The 20883-nt window shown below is 40.3% G+C and overlaps 1 protein-coding gene across 3 annotated transcripts in view; it reads right to left on the bottom strand.

The window, feature by feature from the left end:
- Positions 1-617: 617 nt before the first annotated feature.
- Positions 618-20883, bottom strand: part of helz (helicase with zinc finger) — a 54719-nt gene continuing 34453 nt past the window's right edge. For all 3 annotated transcript variants that reach the window (XM_042430616.1, XM_042430631.1, XM_042430626.1), the window contains exons 20-33: positions 20116-20261; positions 19156-19303; positions 17768-17951; positions 16319-16547; positions 15494-15791; positions 12027-12072; positions 10696-10883; positions 9557-9761; positions 9333-9415; positions 8672-9170; positions 6818-7094; positions 5847-6522; positions 4752-5043; positions 618-4604 (exon numbers count right to left, since the gene is read on the bottom strand). In XM_042430616.1, the coding sequence (XP_042286550.1) occupies positions 4201-4604; positions 4752-5043; positions 5847-6522; positions 6818-7094; positions 8672-9170; positions 9333-9415; positions 9557-9761; positions 10696-10883; positions 12027-12072; positions 15494-15791; positions 16319-16547; positions 17768-17951; positions 19156-19303; positions 20116-20261 (3675 nt within the window). In that variant the 3' untranslated portion in view covers positions 618-4200. The remainder of the gene's footprint in view (positions 4605-4751; positions 5044-5846; positions 6523-6817; positions 7095-8671; positions 9171-9332; positions 9416-9556; positions 9762-10695; positions 10884-12026; positions 12073-15493; positions 15792-16318; positions 16548-17767; positions 17952-19155; positions 19304-20115; positions 20262-20883) is intronic.

The following is a 20883-nucleotide window of genomic DNA, read 5'->3' as shown; positions in this document are numbered from 1 at the left end:
ATAAAAAAAAAATAAACCTTTGAAACACAGTCTAAATCCTTTATTATAACCACCACCAATTGAAATGAAGAAGAGTAAAACAGATCTATTCATTATTTTTGTACCCACGAGGGAGGAACCAATGGGACTGGGGGGGGGTGAGGAGGAGGGGGGAGGAGAGAGGAGGGGGAGGAGTGGGGGGGGGGCTGGGTGAACAGGTGTGCCATTGATTCACTGCAGCGAGGGAAGAACAGAGGAGAGCAAACAGATAACAGGAAGAGATGTGGCGTTTATAGAAGGCTGAACACAGTGCTCTCTACTGGCTGGGCAAAAGGTTGCTCCCTTCACATGTGCCACACACAAGTTGGGTTTGTTTTCTTTGAAAAAAAAAAAAAAAAAAAAAAAAAAAAAAAGGCAACACAATGTTTTCAAGATGATATCAAATTCATGTGGTGATATATGATGCAAATCCAACTTCATTACAAGTGTAAAGACACTTAATTTCATAGCGAGGTTCCTGTCAAACTGATTTTTCTTCTTTTTTTTTTCTTTTTTTTTTTGAAAACAACAATTCCTGACGGGACAAAAAAAAAAAAAAACAAGGCCGGAAAAAAATAAAAATAAATGAGCAGGTAAAGAAAAGTTGTAAAATAAAAATCCCTTTAAAATGTCTTTGGCTCAATCTCTTCTGCTTTAAAAAAATAAATAAAAGTGTAGCTGAAGAAGCGGTGAAATATTAGTATTGCACAACTTCAGAGATTAGCCAACGACTTTTTTTTTTTTTTTTGTTGTTGTTGTTTCCCCCGAAATGAACACGTACGAAGCTTCTGTAAATACGACGCACACCAGGGAGCAACCTCAGCTTTCGCCCTGCTAAATAACCGCGGAAACAAAAATAAAAAGAACTTACATGACCATTACATATTTGATTGACATGTTAGTAAAATATTATAATAGTTTTGTTGATAATGTCACAAGTTATCGTACACATCAAATAATATACCAAAATTTGACTCTGTAGGTTGAACAAAAGCTTCTTTTTTTTTTTTTTTTTTTCATCCACAAATCAATACAAACTGATAAAAACAGGGATTAAAAACCAGCTGGTCATCTCAACATGCATTAAAAGAAAAAAGAGTCTTCACATTTGAAAAAAAAAAAAAAAAAAAAAAAAAAAAATCCATGTTGATTGTTGTATAGCTGTGAAGTGATGAGAAAACAGAACCAGGACAAATCCAGCAACATATACTTAAAAATATGTATTGTACAGTGAAGTAAAGTTACAGCTGCAACATAAATTCTCCTCTTTGTCAAATCAGCCGGACACCATCTTAAAAAAAAAATATCTAAAAAGTTACGAGAGGCTGCAACTACCAACTGGGTTGTTGTTGTTGTTGTCCATTTCTAGAATTATTATTATTTATTTATTTATTATTTTTTTTGTGAATTTGCATAATTAAAAAGGGCATACCTCTTCTTTGAACAGCTTCTACAAAATTGAGGCGCTCCCAAAGTTCTTGTTTGTAAATACCTAGAAAATGCATATTTACAAGTATGTGTTGTTCTCCGCTAAGTCAAAAAATCTGGACCTCTGAATTACAATGTTGAAAAAACTCGAAATAAAACCGTAGCTGCTGCATGAGGCTCTCCGCTGACTGTCCAGAATACATCTAAAGGAAGTCACCAACTGTCATATATGAAAGTTATGACACAGCGGGATGATTTTTTTTTTTTTTTTTCTTAATAATTTTACCAATTTGCAGGCGGGGCAGTGGAGTTTTAACAATTCATGAACTACATATAACAGGACCGAGCACTGGATGACTGTTTCCAGTATTGCTTTTTATCATAAAAAGGAAAAAAAAACATTGGCAGATATAGTTTATCAGCATCTTTTTTTAAAAATATTTTACCTACATGGGGCTTCGGTATTTGAGCGGTAAAATTCATGTGCGTGTAATTGTGTGGCCTCAATCAATTAATAACAAGAAACTCACTGACTGGAACGCAATCATGAAGGTTCCTGTGTTACACTATAAGATGTTTTTTTTTTTTTAAAGGACATAAGAGGGGAAAAATGTGGCTAAAGTAGATGAAAGGCATGGTCAGAGCTTTTTTTTTTTTTCCAATTAAATCAAAAAGAATGAGATCCATCTACTGCTGTAATATTAATATACCTATCCGAGTGAAAAAGTGGATAATTGAATTCTCTGAATGACCAGGAACAACTTCCATGACGTTACCAATTCATTCTTATGATGCACAGTCTAAAAACTGACACACTATCAGTCTTACATCTTTGAACAGCTTATTGAATAGTTGCTTTTTATAGGTTTTTTTTGTTTTTTTTTTAAATATCAAGCAGTGTGTTAAAGGGGAATGGGGAACTATTTGCTTTAAATGCCCTGGACTTGGAAAAAATATGATGAAGAATTGGGGGAAATGCTTTGTTTTATGGGAAATGATCGATGTTTTTTTGGTGGGACTGATAGCAAACATCAGCTCAGTAAAGAGATAAGTGGTTATTAGAGTTATTAAAGTTATTAGATTCATATTACATGGAGAGATTGTCTTGCAGAGAAAAATGGCAAAAGGATCTTTGGGGCAATCTGGTTTTACGCTACCAAAAGACTTTTAGAAACTGGTCAAATCTCTGACTGTCGAACATCTGTGAGACCAACTGTGTGTTAAAAGGATAAAAAAGTCGACTGTTTGCTACGGCAACCAAGATCCGGGTCATTTCCGATAAAACAAAAAGCATTTCACACCTTTTTACTTGCGTTTTCAAATTTCAGGGGATTTTCTCTGAATCTACAGTTTCATATTTATACTTCAGATTTAACCAAAAATACTAACATGTGTTCAAAAATGTTTGACTGGCAGTGTTGATCACACCCTCAGTTTCAACTTACCTATCATGCCACACCACTCTCTCTCTCTCTCATCACTTTCACAAACCCTCAGAGTACTGCAACCTTTTCAAAAAAAACAAAAACAAAAAAAAAACAAACAAAAAAAACAAACTCCATGTCCGTTAGCGACAAACAACACGTGTAATATCCCCAGAAGTTATTGAAACAATCTCCCCGGTGAAGATTTTGTTGACAACCCATTCGACACGAGTTGAAAAAGTAACGGTCACAATGCAATGACTTTCTCAAAGAAGGAAAAAACAAACAAATAAGAAATAAAAATGAGCATCGGCCACAAGCGAAGCAGTTCGGGATAATCTTATCACAGAAAGCAATGTCTGGTTTTCTCTGATCCTTAAAGCAAACAAAAGGATGAATTGACATGGTCGTTGCTATTTTGACATTTTTCACACTGTATCTATTGTTGCTGATGAGACATTGTGGTGAAAAGTAAAACATATGCAATCAATATTTGTATTGTTATTTTTCAGTAAATAAAATCACATTTACTACTAAAAATCACTGAAGGCGATTCCCAGGTAAGAATGTCTAAGAATTAATGATCAGAAGCCAACGAAGGGAAAAGCAATCATAATGCAAATGCTAGCATGATACAGGAATTTAAGGACATGTCTGTGGCATACAATTCAGTCATTTATTTTCTTTATATGTACAGATTAGAGGAAAATTTATCTACTTCTATACACTGTTCCATGTAGTTTCTGTGTCAGTTGACCACTTAGCTTTTGTCTGTTACCACAACTACAGTAGTATGAAAATCAAGACATAACGTCCACTCAAAACAGAGGAATACAAAATGGGGAGAAAAAAAAACAAAAAAAACAACTTCAACATACGTATTTAGTAACCAACAAAAAACCAACTTCAATAAGGTAAAAATATGCAGGTAGCTAAGTGGTCAACCAAATCTCGCCTTTTTTTATTTTTTTTTTTTATAACTTTTTTTTTTTTTAGCATTACGTACATATACAAGTGTAGATAATATAAGTATATATTCATATATACATAATGAGTATGTATATATACCAGTAATGCATTCATTATATATACTTATTTTCTTCACAGATATGTGAAACAGGAGAAAAGATGACTGTTACAAATAAAAAGTTAAAATGAAACAAAATGCAGAAAACAAACCTACTGATAGAAACAATTTGTAAATGCACTTTGCACTATTTTTTTTGTTGTTTTTTTTTTAGAAACAGTTTTACTTTTTTTTTTTTTTTTTTTTTTTTTTTTTAAAGTTTTATATTTTTATCACTTATTCATTATGTGGGAGAGGTGACACTCATTTGAAATAGGAATAGTACCCATTGCTACCAATTGAACTTCCTATACTCAGCTCCTGTAGGAGGGAGAGCGGGTCGCTGTTCTTTTTGACCTGCTCGGGGCGAACAGCTCGGGGTTTGGGTGGAGCACGGAGGGCGCTGGCGTAGGACATGGTGGGTGGTTTGCTTAAATTCGGAGCACCCTGGTTGGGCTCCGTGGGAGCCTGCGGTGGCGGGGGAGGCGGCGGCTGCTGCTGCTGCTGCTGTTGCTGCTGCTGCTGCTGCTGCTGCTGCTTGTTATTGGGCATGAGAGGAGGAAACTGTCCAAGGTGCTGAAGGGAGTTGAGGGAGTGCGGGTGCGTCTGCTGTGCTGCCGTGGCCTCAGCCTTCACCTGCTCCTCCGTTTGACGAAGGGCCTTAGAAGCTGCGGGACCCACACACACGATTGAAGAGGTGCCCCCAAAAAAGACAGGAGAGGAAAATGAGACTTTTACAGAACATTAAGTCCTTTAGAATTAACAAAAAAAACTCAAAAAGAAGCCCGACAACGGCGTTTTGCGGTGATACCTACCTAGAAGGTCCCGGTGCTGCGCGAGTGAACCGGCTCCGTTACATGGAATGTTCTGGAACGGACCGGGACCCCCGCCGTTACTGGGCCAGAGGTCATGTGGGGGGTAACTATAGGGGGCGTGTGGGTGCTGATGATGTTGTATGTGCGGATGGGGGTGGTCCTGGGGGTCTGATGTACAGGGTTGGGGCTGATGGGACAGGGCATTGTGGGTGTTGGCTGGAGACGATTCATCTGGGTAGCTAGAAGAGATGCGGCGCTGATAGAGAGGCCGACCTGGACCTCTGGGTTCATACTGGACAGACGGTAAAGTTGGATAAGGAAGAGAGAGATTGAGAAGGAGACAGGAAGACAGGATATGTGACCTTAAAATAAAAGCTCACAAGTATCTGTTGGCACAACTTCCAAATCATTCTTGCCATTAACAGAAATAACACTGAGATGAGCTTTAGCCCAGCAAACAACTAATCGTTTTAATACATTTCTCACAGTAAACGCAGTCGCAAAGTCACAAATGTGATCCACCTTCTTCTTCTGCTACTAATCTGAATATTCATTTTGCATCTCCAATCAAATTTGGGTGATTTAATCCCCTAATTATCCCAATTTGCCTGCCAGCAAAAGATAATTTTGATATTATCAGTAACTTTGAAATCTCTACTGCATGTAACCTGAATATTTGACCAGACTAATCACATTATAAAGCTTACACACTGATACGGTATAGAAGCAAATTAAACCACTTATGGTATTTAAGAAGGGTGTGCAACTGATGCCTGATTTTCCTACTTCACAGTAAGTGTCAGACAAGTAGAAAGTGATAGAAAAGTTATCTTGTTAATGCATTTTAAAGCAGATATGTGAAATAAAAGAGACAATTCAAATTCTCTTCGATGTTTTGCAGAACATACGACTCCCGTAACTGCAAATATGTTGAACCAGCAAGTCTTAGGTCAGAGCTGATGTCATTTCAATACTACAAAACACTATTCAGGATGTTATGGGCATATTCCTTCAAGCATACAAACTAGCTCCTCTAATTTGGCCATTTTATTTTCGTGTAGAGATTTTAGTTTTCTTGTTATGAGTGACTCTTACCTCATCTACACTGTGAAGGGCTGTGGCTGCTGATGTTCTGGGGGACAGTGAGTGGTAGGTCTCCTGGTCTGGACCTTGATTTTGTTGATGTTGATGCTGTTGCTGCTGCTGCTGCTGTTGTTGTTGCTGCTGCTGCTGCTGTTGTTGTTGTTGTTGTTGTTGTTGTTGCTGCTGGTGCTGATGGTGAAGTTGCATCAAGTGGACTTGCTCCTGCCTGCTGGGGTGAGCCATCATGGGCAGTCCGTAAGGAAGGCCGTGGCCCTGGTTTCCTAACAGGTGGTTCTGCTGCGGTGGGCTCACTGATGCAGCTCCACCGTGGGACCACTGGGCCTCTTGCAGAAGGTATTTGACCTGGGAGGGAGGGGGGCTGGCAGGGTGGGCTGGTGGCTGATGTGGGTAGCTACCAGTGTTGTATAGGGGGTTCCCCGGGTGATGCTGCTGCTGCAGAGCTGGGTTGTTGAGAAGGTTGTCGTTAAGGATATCACGACCGGTTTCATGGGAGTAAGGTCCTGATGGAAAAGGGCCGGCATGATTTGAGGATGAAGGGTCACCTGAGGTACGGGACTGGGACTGGCGGTACTGGAGGAGACGAGATTGAGGTGGGGGTTGCATCTCAGCTGCTTCTCTGGGTTCAGGCTGCTCCTGTGGGGGCATCTCTCTCAAGAGGCCCGGGTACCTGGGGATTGAAAATAGATTTCTTTACACTTCATCGTCATATCATGTTATTATGCAACAGCAGGGAAATGAAAACAAATTTGGGAAGGATAATAATTATTATGCAAGTCCAGTTTCAAGTAGTTATCTTGACCTTCTTTACACAAAACTGTCATTTATCTTAAATATTTAGTCTCTATGTATCTTCAAATAGCTGAAAGGAGTAGAACTTTATTTTTTCCAATAGCATCTTTGCAAGAATGCAGCTGGAGCTATCACGGGAATGACTTTAAATACAAACTGGTGTTCAGTCTAACCTGGTGAAAGGTGGCCCAGTGGGAACAGAAGGAACAGCTTCATCCTCCATATTGGCACTAAGGCCCCAACTAGCTGCCCGGAGCAGCTGATGGGGGAAACGAGCCATGCCGGGCTGAGCGAGATGGGCGATCTGTTGGGGCAGAGGGAAGGCAACGCTGCCTGGAAGGAACGGACCTGCTGCCTCTCCCCACTGGCCGAGCCTGGCTGCCTGCTGCTGCTGCTGCTGTTGCTGCTGCTGCTGGTTCAGGGCCTCTAGAGCCAAGGGACCCTGGAGGTCTGAAAGGGAAACCATGGGGTTAGTTTTAGAGTGACTGGTATTGTCTTTGTGGCTCTGTGGGCCTAAGGTACAGTACAGAGAGGAGTTAATTAGTGTATGAGTCAATGTAGGAAAGATGTTGAAATGTGTGTCCGAGTTTATGTGTTCGATAAGCTCTCCCTTTCCGTGAATAAAATCCTGGGAACAAGATTAGTCATCATAGTAAAAAATAGATGGATTTTACTAAATGCCGTAGCAGCACTTTCTCTTCTTGGACTAAACAAATTGAAGTTTGCTCTGAGGAAGGCAGCTGGGCGCCTGTGGTGGTTGGAGGTTGAATCGGAGTCCAGATTGGAGGGAAACAGCATGCAAAAAAAGCCAGAACAGAGACTCGCCAAAGGCACAAGGAAGTGGTGGCAGTTGCAGCGCCAAGCAGGGAGCTAAAGTGGATCCATCAGTAAAGTGAAGAGTTGAGCGTCATGCAGACAAGTTGTGTCCATGACTGATAGAAAGTCTCCTAGCAAGATCAAACCACACTGCATGAGATTCCCCATCTCGGCAGTCTGATGTCCTGCTGAGGTAAATCAAACTTCCATATCTGGAGAAAAAGAGCTATTCTTGAATGCTTGCACACTATGTTTAGGAACTCCGGAGCTCATCTTAAAACTGCTGCCCAGGAGAACTCTGCAAAGGTGTGGGACACTGCAAGCAGAGTCCATGAAGCCAAGTATTAAGTCAGGACATCCAAGGCGATCACTTCAATCACTTCATCAAGTAAGAACTAATAGTTCTTTAACGCTCTCCTGTTATTTTGGTATACTGTCTTAGAGAATCTGAAATGAAAATAACTAAACCCACTACTCAGCCAATCAGGAGCTGTATGACAAGAATGGAGATGTACAAAACATGCGCATACTGTATATGTCTATATGGGCAGAAATGTTTACATGTACATGACACGACATGACCGAATCTAGTTGTTTAATTCAACTTTCAGCTAACCAGCGACCGTTTGTAAGTTCGTATTATTCCGACGAGCATCCTTCCTATTCTGAGATAATTAAAAAACAAAACAAGGAAAAATTAAAAAGGCAAATTAATTAAGCAGCATTGGTTTGACTTCCATTATTGCCTTTTAAGTTAATGTAATGGGCTATGTTATCGTTCTTTAATCCAATCAACTCACATGCTAATCAGAGAAAATGTATTTTTTACTGGCAAAGAAAACATTGCTTGAGTAGTGAACTAAACAACATTAGGTTTATTCCCTTTATTCCCCCTTAACACCAGGTGATTACAGGGGCGAACATGAAAGTGACAATGCACCTGGACTTACTTTTAGAGCGAGCAGAGGCAGCTACTGATTCGCCTCTTAGAAAACAAAACCTTACAAACTAAGTCAGATCAATTCTTCCAAATATATTGAACGTCTTTTTCATCTTTATTTAGTACTTTTGATTCAAATTTCCCAATAAAACAGACAGAAATATCAAAGAATCTGAAACTATTTCTTTCAACACTTCCAATTATTTTAAAAGTTAGCTCTAGGAGATAGATTTCTACCTAACGGAGGAAAAAATGATGGTGCTCCACTCACCCAAACTATCACCCAGGCTTCCATCCTGTCCATCCTCGCCAAAGCTGTTGACCCTGTTGTGCTGTGATAGACCTGGGTGGTGGCCCCCCGGGTGGCCCATTGGAGTCCTACTCATCTCCTCCACCCCTCCAGACTCCGGCCCATCCAGAGTGGGAGACTGGACAGCCCTATGAGGGGCTATGGGGCCACTGAAGAAGGAAGCGTTGTGGCTACCACCAGTGTAGGCAGGGCTGAGCTGTTGCTGTTGACTCTGTTGGGCCATCCCTGGGTGTTGAGGCTGGTTGACCCGATAAGGAAGCCTGGAGACTGGATACTGTGGGGGGAAGGCTCTCCCACTGGCAGGATGTGGAGGAAAAGCTGGGTTGGGTGGTGCCAGGTGGTAGTTGAGGGGTCTTTGGGCAGCTGAGGGGTCTTTTCGATGGAGCAGTGCGTTGGGAAATCCAACCAGCCCGTCTGTCTGCGAGTCTAGACTTCGACTTTGGCCTGTGTCTAAATCTCCCTGGAACCAAAACGAATAAAGCCAAACACCATGAGCAAAGACGCTGTGATTGGTCAGTTCACTTATCATAATTTAAACAGCAAACTTTTATCATACATTTTCCAGTTTTGGCAATGCATTTTTGTGCATGCATGTTTAAACCAATAAAAGTCAAAAACTTGCCTGTTTCTCCTTCATGTCTGTGGTTTTCCTCTCTGGTGTCTGAAGACGGTTCTGCTCTGACTTTGGACATCCTTCTAACTTACCTATGAAGAAGTCAAATTCAACAACAAACTTAGTATCGTATGCTTGGCTATTCTATATAGTTACCTCTTTCTATCTCAGGGCATGGAATTGCAGTCATTTATGATTTGTGGTGGTTTATGGGAATTAAAATCAAGGCATACCATTTCTGATGGGGTCTGCCTGTAGCTCCTTGTCAGGGCTGGGCTGGCCCATTCCTAGAGGAGAGGGGTGGGTCACCCCACTGTAAGGGATGGGAGAGCCTCGATTCTGGGCCTGCAACAGATTAAAGTTGTAGGCCATGGCTGCCTGATGGCTCATGATGCGAGGGTCCACAGCAAAGCGATTCTGGTAACCCGGCCAAGGCAACTAGAGGAAACAAAAACAAGGACAAGGGGCTAAATGCATACTGTGGATTATGGACAGCACATTATGGATAATGGTGACATTTAAAAGGCAGATACCAAAGTCCTTCAAACCACTACATGGCAGTTACTCTCCAGGTTGCTTTTCCTGTTTTACTTTACAATTAGTATGGTTTATTACATAAGCCATACTAGTTGAACGGATAATAACATCCACTATACACGGTCACTGGTTCGTGCACGTGATCATGTGCACGAACCATGTAGGAAGTGTGAATCATTGCATTAAAAGGTTGAATGATCATATCTATAAATACCTTTTACTCAAGTTTATTTGTACAAGAAATTAGTGAACAAACAACATAACTGTAATTCCTTTTTTCTTGGCACTAAATTGTTTCAATAATAGTCTGATGCTAATACAGTAGCATTTAAAGAGTAGCTGACTACTGTACATCCATCTGAATATTAAAAAACCTCTGCTTTCTACTTCATCTGAAACTGTACAGATGTGTATAGTCCACGGAATTCACCAACAAGTTTCAATACTTGGCTGCAATGAATCTTGCTTAAAAAATTACATCAAGGTTGTGGGTTTATGCTTTATGCAATGAATTATAAATCAGAAGCAAATACAGAAGCTGCTTACTGTTACTGTGGAATGTTAATTAACCTTGGCTAGCAACTTTGTACGGAGGGGGAAAAAAACCTGTGAAGTTGCATTGTAAAATAAATGTGGTTTTTGACAAAATATGCACATATTTTACACGTATTCTCAGAGGTGCAATTTTACACTTTGAGTAAAAAAAATAGAAATGTTTGAAAGGATCATTTGCAGAAGCTGATATAAAGTTATTTACTTTGGCGTTTTTTTTTCACATTGGTATCAAGGCTTACACATTTATCTATCTGTACGTTACTAGAAGTGTAAAACTTACAGGCAGGGGCATGGACATGACCATGTTTCCACCATATACAGCTGGAACATAGAGGATGCTGGCGCCTGTATGAGGATCTATTCTCTGAACAGGGCTGGGTGATTTGCCCATGCCAGCTGGTGTGCCACCCAAGGGTGGTGTGAATGCCCGAATTGGGTTTCCCATCAGAACAGCTGGGCTGGGTTGGACTGCAAAGAGAGAAGGTGGGAAAGTAATACGGAGTTAAAAGTAAATGGTTCTTAACCTTTATGTGGTGACACATTTACAGCAGGCAAGACACAAGCATGGAGCTTATCTAATTATTGGTTAGGATAATTCGCAGTGTGATTATATAAGAGAGAAAGGCACCATATAAATAGCTGATAGCCAACCTATTAATCTTGTCATGGTGGGCCAAATGAAGTAATTTGCCCAGAATTTATTCAGTTTTTTTCCCAGTTTAGGTTAATGTAACTGGCTGACAATCTGCAGTTGTAAGCGGCTGATTGTCTTCCCTAGTAAACATCGTATTAACAACTCCTTGCTGTGTTGTTCAAGGCTGCATCGCTCTGCTGGCTTCAATAGCCTCAGGCCTTCATACATCCATCTGGGCCGCTGCATTAGACTGGCTCATATCAAGCTGTCGAGATGTGCGTTTGTATGTGTGTAGAGACACATACAAGTAAAACGAAAACAATAGACAGGCTTGTGTTGTCGCTCTGTTGTGTAACTTGACCATAATATAAAAACATAATAAAGACAGATATGTTATGTGGATGGAATTTATTTTTATGCATGCTTGTATGTGTAAACAATGTCAACCCTGTCCTGGTAAATATGCTTGCACAGAGTGAGTGGATTCAGCTTGACAGTGCTGCGTTATATTGGAGGGGACATTTCTGTACAATGTTTTCTCTTTCAACTACAACTGTTTGCACATCTGGGAGAAGCTAGACCATTTTTATGTTGCAGGTCCCTGGATTCTTGCAAATTAAGGGCCTTTTAAAACTGACAAAAAAAAACATGCCAGATTCCTAAATTGTAAATTAGATCTACCATAAAGAGTAAAAAACCATAAAGAGTAAAAAACCATAAAGAGTACTCCTAAGAGTTTTCCAAAAGTAATTTCCCCAGAGTGCAGTATGGATAATAATTGACACTTTAAAGCAAGAGAAAGGACTGGATATCACACATGGATATGAAAAAAACAAAACCATACTTCTGCCTTTTGCCACTTGAGGACAGGTAATAGAAAAACTGACATAACAATACAGGAAAAACATTTTTCATGATGGAACCTTTAATATTTAGATAATTCACACAGGTCAAAACGGACAGTAGTCAACACTCACCATATCCTTCAGGTGGAAGATGCTCTGTGTGGTTTGCATGTTTCCCCTGTAAGACAAAAGAATCATTAGAAAGTGGGTGAGGGTCTTGGAGGGTTGGGGTATGGTGTAAATACACAAGTTGAGCAACTGTATAGATATATAGGATCTGGATATACAGCAGTCAGTGTGGTCCTGACTGTCCCACATCTGTCACAACAGCTATAGGAGCAACAACTCATCAGTGATAGGAGGTGGCAGGAATTACGCTGGCCAGCAGAATGAGCTATATGGATCTATAATATCACTGAGTGATGCAGACGTCTTCTGCTCTCGCAGTAAAGCTCATCATTCGTAGCAGAGGAGCAGCCAGATCACTACAAGGTCACAGACTGGATGTCGTTTATCTAAATCAACAGCACAAATCCAAGTAGAATCACACTTTCCTAGCTGCTTTATTTCCAGAGATTTACAACAAGTCAACATGTCTTCTTTTTCTCCAGGGGGGCTTCACAATAAAGCTCCTGTCATTGTATGAGTAAATAAAGTCTGAGCACACATCCATGAATGTACACATAGAAGAACAATCAATCATGCAGGGGCACGCATAGACACACACGCAAGCACCTATATATATACATACATACACATATGCACAAACACAGATACACAAACACTGGGCTCACATGAGATCTCCCCATACCTGGATGTAGGTGGACCCTAGCTGCTGAACTATTAATTATTACAAGCAAGCATACACAACAATCTACTTTGTGCTCTTTCAGTGACTGGATTTGTGACACGCAGTCTCTCCCGGTTGATAGTTCCTGACAGTGGGAGGAGGCAGAAATGAATGACATTCGCCATGTTGCTATGCTGATGTTACATAAAGCTGGTATTCATTATTATTAAGTCCATGTGCTGTCAATTCAGTAAACTAAGTCAAATCTGTCAAAGCCTCCTTTTTTGCCAGTTTCACTTTATTACACACAGTACAACCGATGTTTATGAGGCTATAGGCTACTTGCAAGGGAGCAAGTTTGCTAGCTTGAGCTGAGGAGCAGCCAAACTCCACCATCATGAAGAGAGTTTGCAAAAATTTTGTTCCACTTGAAAAAAGGATTTCAGCTCACGTTGCATGATTAGTATTGGCATGATATAATGACTAAATACAACACTGTCTAATATAAAATCCAGTCTCTGCAAAATGCAGTCATGATCCCCTTCTTGAAAGTGACCAAGGTCTTAGATAATGTAGCAGAAGCTGCTTCGCTTGGCTGCTATTTTTGGGCGTAACATTAACTAAGCAACGCCAGATACACAAGACTGAACTAGTGCTCATGGTTTATTACTGTGGTTGTTTGAAATAGTGATAGATGCACTGACGCAAAACATATTTTGAAGAACATTTGAAGTATGAGTTGAATAGTGGTGAAGACCTAAAGGATGTCGCTGAACATTTGTCTCATAGGATCAATTTTCACAAGCAGCAGGTGTCTGCTGCGGATGAAAAGTGAGATTCTCATAATTGGGAATCAGAGCTGATACTTGGTAAGGCGAGTTTATTATAGCACAGTTCAACAATTCAATGTGCCTTACATAAAACATAAAAGGCATCAAGTCAAAATGTAGAAGAAACATAAAAAGACATTTAAATACAATTAAAAAGAGTTAAATAGTAAATAAAAAGTAGCTAAAATAGAATAAGTGTTAAAACAGGGGAATAAAAATGACAGTGCAGTGCAACATATGAATCAAAGGCCTCAAATTAGATTCAACAAAAGGCAGCAGCAAGCAGAAAAGTCTTCAGCCTTGATTTAAGAGAACAGCAGCAGACCATATGAAGCATAAAAACTGAAAGCTGCTTCTCTATGTTTAGTTTAGATGATTCATACTGAACAGCTTATTAGAAATGTTTTTTTAGGCCCTAAACCATTCAGTGCTTTATAAACCAACAGTAGTACTTTGGAATCATCAATGTGTTCCTGGTCTTAGTGAGAACTCTAGCAGCAGCGTTCTGAATCTTTTTAGAGAGACAGTGTAACAGTAGTCCAGACTCGGGGTGATCCACCCTCAGTAGCAACCCGAGCATTAGGTCTGATTTTCAATTATGATACAAACAGAAAACAACACCAATAAAAGTCTAAATATAAGTAATTATTTTCAAAAAGTGGCGATCGTACATAAATCATTTCCCATTTAAAACAACACTAAGGCTGAAACTACAAAAAAGTTGTTTAATATGAGACATATTTCACCAACATTCTGGCTTACAGTCTTGCACCAAAACACCATCTGTGTCACAGAACAGGACTTCCTACTTTGCAGTGAACTGGAGCATATATATCTGAGAAAACGGATAACAAAGGGTGAACATGCTGCATGCTTCGTCATGGTGTTTTTTGTTTTGTTTGTTTTTTAACCACCAAATCGAACAGCTTTAATTAGCATTTTTGGACAGTGATCAACGAGAATAGTGAATAATCTCTACGTATCAGATATATGAATTAATAACGATATACAGTTACAAAATAATTGATTCAAGTCCATATTTAGTGTGGATGAATATTTTAGAGACTCAAAGCACAAAGTGAGGTACTAGTGCACCATAGATCTGTTGCATTGTGGGAACAACCTCCAACCAAACAGCACAGGTTGTATCAGACGCTACGGTAGTTTGGGAATTCATCCATCTTTACACATTTAGATATTAAATTACATTAGTATGGATTATTTTGGCTGTACACTTGTGGGTGCATCAACCGTGGACAGAGACGCCTGGATCGGTCTGACCTTTAAATTAGCAACATGTTACACATATTGAAAGAAACAGATTATTATATACTGCATACTGGTACAATCATGTCTGTGTGTGCAGTGTGGCTGTAAGCGACATAGTATGACTGTGGAGAGAGAGAGAGAGAGAGAGGAAGTGTGTGTATGTGTGTCCCTAAAGCCAGCTGCTGCTGCTGCTGCTGCTGCTGCGGAGCTGTGGCTCATTAGGCCCAGTGGGTGATGGCAGCAGTGGTGATTTCGTTAACCTTTACCTCGGGGCAGACAGGGAGGACAGACAGATACACGAATACATTTCAAGCCTGAGCTAAACAATCAAACGACGAATCCTTTCACCAACCCTGCCATGCTAATTTCCTATCTGTGTTGTTTTTCTGTAGCTAAAATGAACGGCCATAAAGTAATTTCCTGTGGTGAAAATTACACCGAGTTATTTTAATAGATGCTTTGTGCCTGGATGTGCAAACCTTTTATCATTTTTCCTCTCTAAAAACAAGAAGCACTCAATTTATTCCTGTTAATTTGTTTACCAGACCTGCAAACCGATAAGCAATTACCGAACCTGTTACATCAACGTCGAAACCCTACGACATTTAACCTTTCCAAAACACTAAATGTCCTACCTTTTGTCTTTACTGTCTATCTCACCACTTTGTCTTTATAGAAGAAACAGCAGAGGCAGATCAGGAACTCCTTACCTTAGGAGGTGACTGCTGCTGCTGTTGCTGCTGCTGCTGCTGTTGTGGACCCTGCTTGTTGGAGGTGGGCTGTGCGTGCTGAGGATGTGGATGATGGTGGGGATGGAGGGCCTGCGATGAAGAGTGGTGGCCTTGCATGGGCCTGAGGGCGCGGGGGATGAACTCTGGGGCCAGAGGGTTGAGGACGTAGGTCTTCTTGAGCTCCAGAGCCTCTAGCTGAGCCTTGATCTGCTCGAAGGTGATGCCGTGAAGACTTGAGTTTTCGTGGCAGATGGAGATAAAGTGCTCCCAGAACTTCCTGAATAAGGGACAAAAAAAGGGGAAACAGCTGATGGATATATGTTTTACTTCTATTCTCCTTTATCTTTCCTTGTTTGGACTGAGTGTTTCATGGTTTATGTTGTTGAATTTTTTTTTCTGTTGGCATGTGTAACAAATTACTCCTTTTGGGGGCTGAATATAAAAGATCAAACCTGTTTTAAAAAGCATGTGTAGTGCAGGTGAGTAGCTGGGAAGCAAGAACCAAAAGAACAAAGAGCACAACAATAATTTCCCAGCAGAAATGCAACAAACGAGCAGTCGGCTTTGACAAATACAGCCATGAGAACAATCAGAAAATTGTTTTCACCAAAACTGCATACTTGTAGAAACTCATGTTTAAAGGTATGCTGTAAAATGTTCTTAAACTTTATATTAACTAATTCAAATCCAACCAGGAACCTTTGTCGCATGTCGTTCCCCACATCTGTATTTGTTGTTTGTGAAGTGTGGTGCTCCTATTGGCTGATACTGTAAATTCACCATTGAAAAAATGCTTGTTTTTACCTGCAGCGTCCGACAGAGCACAGTGCTATGGGGTCTCCCACAACCGCGACCAGGGACTGGGCTCTGGTGATGGCCGTGTTGAGCAGCTTGTAATTGGACAGAAATCCATAATCCAGGTCCTCCGTCGAGTCCTCAACTAGCTGCTCTTTACGCTTGATGGCCGTCTGCTTGTGCTTGCAGGTGTGCCGCGTCCGCACCGTGCTGAGGAACAGCACCCGGAACTGTTTACCTGCAAACAAAACAAACAAACAAAGTTGTTGTTGTGAAGTTTGTGAGTGCTCTGGGAAGTGCTGCTCAAATAAAATCAATTATTATTAGTAATTATTATTTTATGACTCTGTAGGCTGTTGATATACCACATAAACATCATCCATGTGTGTTCAATTCAAAATCTAAGCACTAACTTGAGTGCATTTTTTTGTCTGTGTGTATGTATGTTAACATATGTAATGACCTGTGGAAAGCAGCTGCATTAGACTGAAGCAGGGGAGAGATTGGTAGAAGTCATCCTTACACTCTCCTTATTTGAGACTTGAAGATAAGAAGTGTAATATGAAGACTGATAACTACAAAGGGATTTGTGTTTAGAGTGATGGAGCTGTCATTTTAAGCATCAATCTGTCTGTAGACTGATACTAACATCATCTCACACAGAAATATTCGGGACAAACTTCATGGAGAAATATTAATGAGGCACTTGGGGATTTAAGTTTTTAGATTTGTTTTCTGCAACTGCTGTGTTTTTAATTTTCCTGACCATGACGGCCTCTGATAGCACACGAGTAATTGACAGCTGAAGAATCACAGCTGAGGCGTTACAGAGCGCCTCAATTCTGAGACATCGAGTGCGATCAACAATATCAACAATCAATTACCAACTAAACACAGTTAACTACAGCTTACAGATACAAATTATACCAGGACCCTTTGTATTGTTTTTGCCCCCTTACAATTTCAACAATTTAATTACAATAACCTGTATTTGTTGCATTTGCAGTATATGAACAAGGTGATTTATATTACTTACATGACTAGTAGATCAGTGTCAGAGGTTTGGTCATGATGATGTTAAACAGCAGGTGTTTTACAAAATAAATAAAGAGGTTCCTTGTTTTCGGACCAGTGACTTAGAATAATTTGTGCATCTTAATTTAAATGAAGAATTATTCTGCAACTACTCATTATTTTCATTATCTATTAATTTGCCAATTATTCTCTCGATTAATTGTTTCATTGTTTTGTCTATAAAATGTCAGAAAATAGAGAAACATTTTCCTGAAGCTCAAGGCAATGCTTTCAAACAACACATTTAAGAATCTGCAACCACTGAATATTGATCAAAATAGTTGTGGATTTATTTTCTGTTGACTAATCTATAAGTACACACACACATATAGGTGCAATTGCATCTTTTTGATACAAAGCATGATGGTTAAAACCTTTTCTCACCTTGGACATTGAGCACTCTTTCCACGCTGACTTCATGCATTCTCTTCTTTCGCAGCTCAGCGCGGATGCGAAACACCTGGTCAGCGTACGGCGACACCACTCCGATGCTGCCCTCGTCCAGCTTCCCCCAGGCCACGGGCCACTTCTTGCGCAATTCCTCCACCCGCTCCACGATCTCAAACACCTAGAAAGAGGAGCAACATGAGGAAAAGGGTTCTGGTTTTCTAGCTCTCATAGATGAGAGGTGACTAAGTGAGACTTTTGAATAGACTTGAATATACAGTAAGTAAATCCACCTCATTAAAACCTAATAAAACAACTTATATCTCTTTATCTTATTGGGGAAATGTAGTAAGAAAGTTGTTGTACTTCAGTGTCACATTGAGTAACTTTTTGCGCCCTTTGTTTTGTCACATCAAAGTAACAGTTGGCCCAGATATTAGTTATTAAAGCAAGTTTGTATTTTGACTCTCTGTTGTTTCTTTGTTGTATGAGCAGGTTTTCCATTCCTGTTCAGAGGTTTAGTGTACTGCCAGGGGGGCCTTTGAACTGTCATGGAAATATTGTCTTCCGCTTGAAGCTAAGCCCTTCAAAGACACTAGAGAAAGACACGACGACAATCAAACGGACACGCTTTTTTTTCCAATGCGTTTTAATCCCGCAAGATTATGATAATGTTGTTAACGGTTTGACATGGGTGCTGTATCAAAGAGATGCGAGGTAATTCATCTGGCGTCGCTGACAGTTTGGGAACAAAAATCAAGAAGTATCCGTGGTTTAATTGGCTGGAATGTGTCAGCGAACGGTCAGAGGTCAGCCTTAGCAAATGACCACAACTAAGGGAGTCTAGAGAGAGGAACCAATCAAAAGCTAGGACAGTCAGTGTATCATGCATCATGGATGTCAAATGCAGCTCTTGGTTGGTTTCCTAATTAGGTTTATGAGTTTCATCTTCGATTATAATTAAGACACGGAGGACGTTCCGAATCATGGTGATGTGGAAAAACAGAATGTGATGCTTGAAATATACGCATTTAAATTATGTTTATTATGATCAAATATCCAAATGAACAATGCACGTACAGGCATCACATGACCGCGGTATTGCAGCAATGCATTTATTGTTACCTGAGTAATTTTAAAATTTTCCTTGAAGCATGAAAAGTGCATATCAATGCTAATAATATTTGACGGATCTCAATTTTTCCAACAACATTCAGCCCAAAACTTGTGTTTTATTATTATTGTCTGGTTCATATTTGGGCCACTGATAAAGCAGAACCACCAATTATAACTTCCGCTGCATAATCAGCTTTTTTTTTGACACTTGTCATCAAAATACAGGAGAGGTATGTAACACTCATACTATACTTTGTGTTAGACAATACCTCAGCGTTGTTGTAGTAGGCAGTGCTGTTCTTCTCCTGGACATCTTCTCCTCTGGCTGTGAAGAAGGTCAGAGGGTAGAAGTCCTTATGAGACGGCTGCTTCCCACTCGCCATGAGCTTCCCATCATAAAATAACTCTGACGTGTAGCTGGAGGATGAGAAGAAGAGGAAAAGGTAAGAAGAAAAGAAGAAAGGGAAGCAGAGCAGACATGCAAAAAAACAGAAATGACTGATAATTGAAAAGCTTTGGTGCTAGACATGTTTTGTTTTTTGACATTTATAAGCAGAGCTGGTCCACCTGATACAGAGAAGAATGAAGAGGCCGAATGCTCAGTCAGTCTCACTGATGAGGATCATTTAAGCCAAACAAAACTGATAATGTTTGATAAACATTTTATACACATTTCCTTGTATTCAGCTAGTCTGTATGACCATTGTTTGTTCTCAAAGCATGAGTTTGTAACGATGGACCTGTCTAAAGATCTGTGGGTTTTAAAGATGTAATGGGCTTTGACCAGTGACGGCCATATTTTTCATGCCACAGCCTGATTTTGGATACAGTGTGTGCTACCAGTAAGCATTTTCAAAACCTGATTATGTCCATTTGCTGCTTTATGTATCAGTTTGTTTGTTTGTGTTTTTTTTTGTTCTATTATTGCTGCAGCACAAAACCGACGTTACCCAGCAACACACAGCATTGATTTGTCAGTGCATGCGGCTGCACTAACCTCAAAAGGTGAAACAAATTAAAGTTTACAACTTTTAACATCGTTAAAGGGGAGTTTTTCCTTGTCGCTGTCGCCAAGTGCTCGCTCGTGATGGAATTGTTGGGTCTCTGTAAATTAAAGGGTCTAGACCTGCTCTGTGTGAAATGAATAGTGTGTTGTCTTTCCTCCACCTTTTCAGTCTCTCCTCCCACAGTTTTGGCACGAGGCCGGTGCGTCGAGAGCTCACACTTACTTGATGATAGCTTCGTGGGAGCGGTAGTTCTCGCACAGGAGGATGCGACAGGGGTATTCAGGGGGGTAGTGCTCATACAGTCGGTCCAGCAGTGACACGTGCAGATTACGCTCCCGCGCAAACTCGCTGTACACAAACGGACTGAGCTGCAAATCAAGGGACAGAGAGAAAAAGGGCAGGGATGGAAAGCAGAGTTAGTTTCAAAGAAAACTATGAATTTCAGTGTAGTATCCTACATCAATCCAGTCTAACACTGTGGTGTCAAACTGTGTAGCACACATGTAGGCGAGTTTTTCCATTTTGACCGAACACCACATCATTTGATTGCAAATCAGCTTGACAAGTCAGATCTATGAGATATCTTATGCGCTTAAAATTTCATATCTACATCCAAACTTTCCGAGTTATTTTCATGTTACTTGTTATTTGTTTCGACAGGATGGTCGACAACAATCCCTCGGAAACAAAAGACGTACATGTGGATAATATTGTAGTATACTCCAAAGGTTATTGATTTGTGTTGAGGTAACTTCTATGTTTTGAGAAGCGGTGGTTTTTTCCCCACCGTGACTTGCAATCTCTTCCATCTGTGGCGTATGTCAATAAACAAACAGACCCTCAGTCGCAGTGATTATGGTGGGATTTACTTACGGTCCTACATCTGACAGCAGTTTGAAAACATGCCAAATTCAATTTTGTTTGCGGTATATATGCACTATCTAGTCTTAGTTACAGATCTCCTCCAATACTGGCAAAATAGCATTTGAC

The sequence above is a fragment of the Thunnus maccoyii genome, chromosome 2, assembly GCF_910596095.1.
Source record: "Thunnus maccoyii chromosome 2, fThuMac1.1, whole genome shotgun sequence".
NCBI lineage: Eukaryota > Metazoa > Chordata > Actinopteri > Scombriformes > Scombridae > Thunnus > Thunnus maccoyii.
Note: the sequence above shows the minus strand (reverse complement) of the source record. Positions and strands in the feature narration are given on the sequence as shown.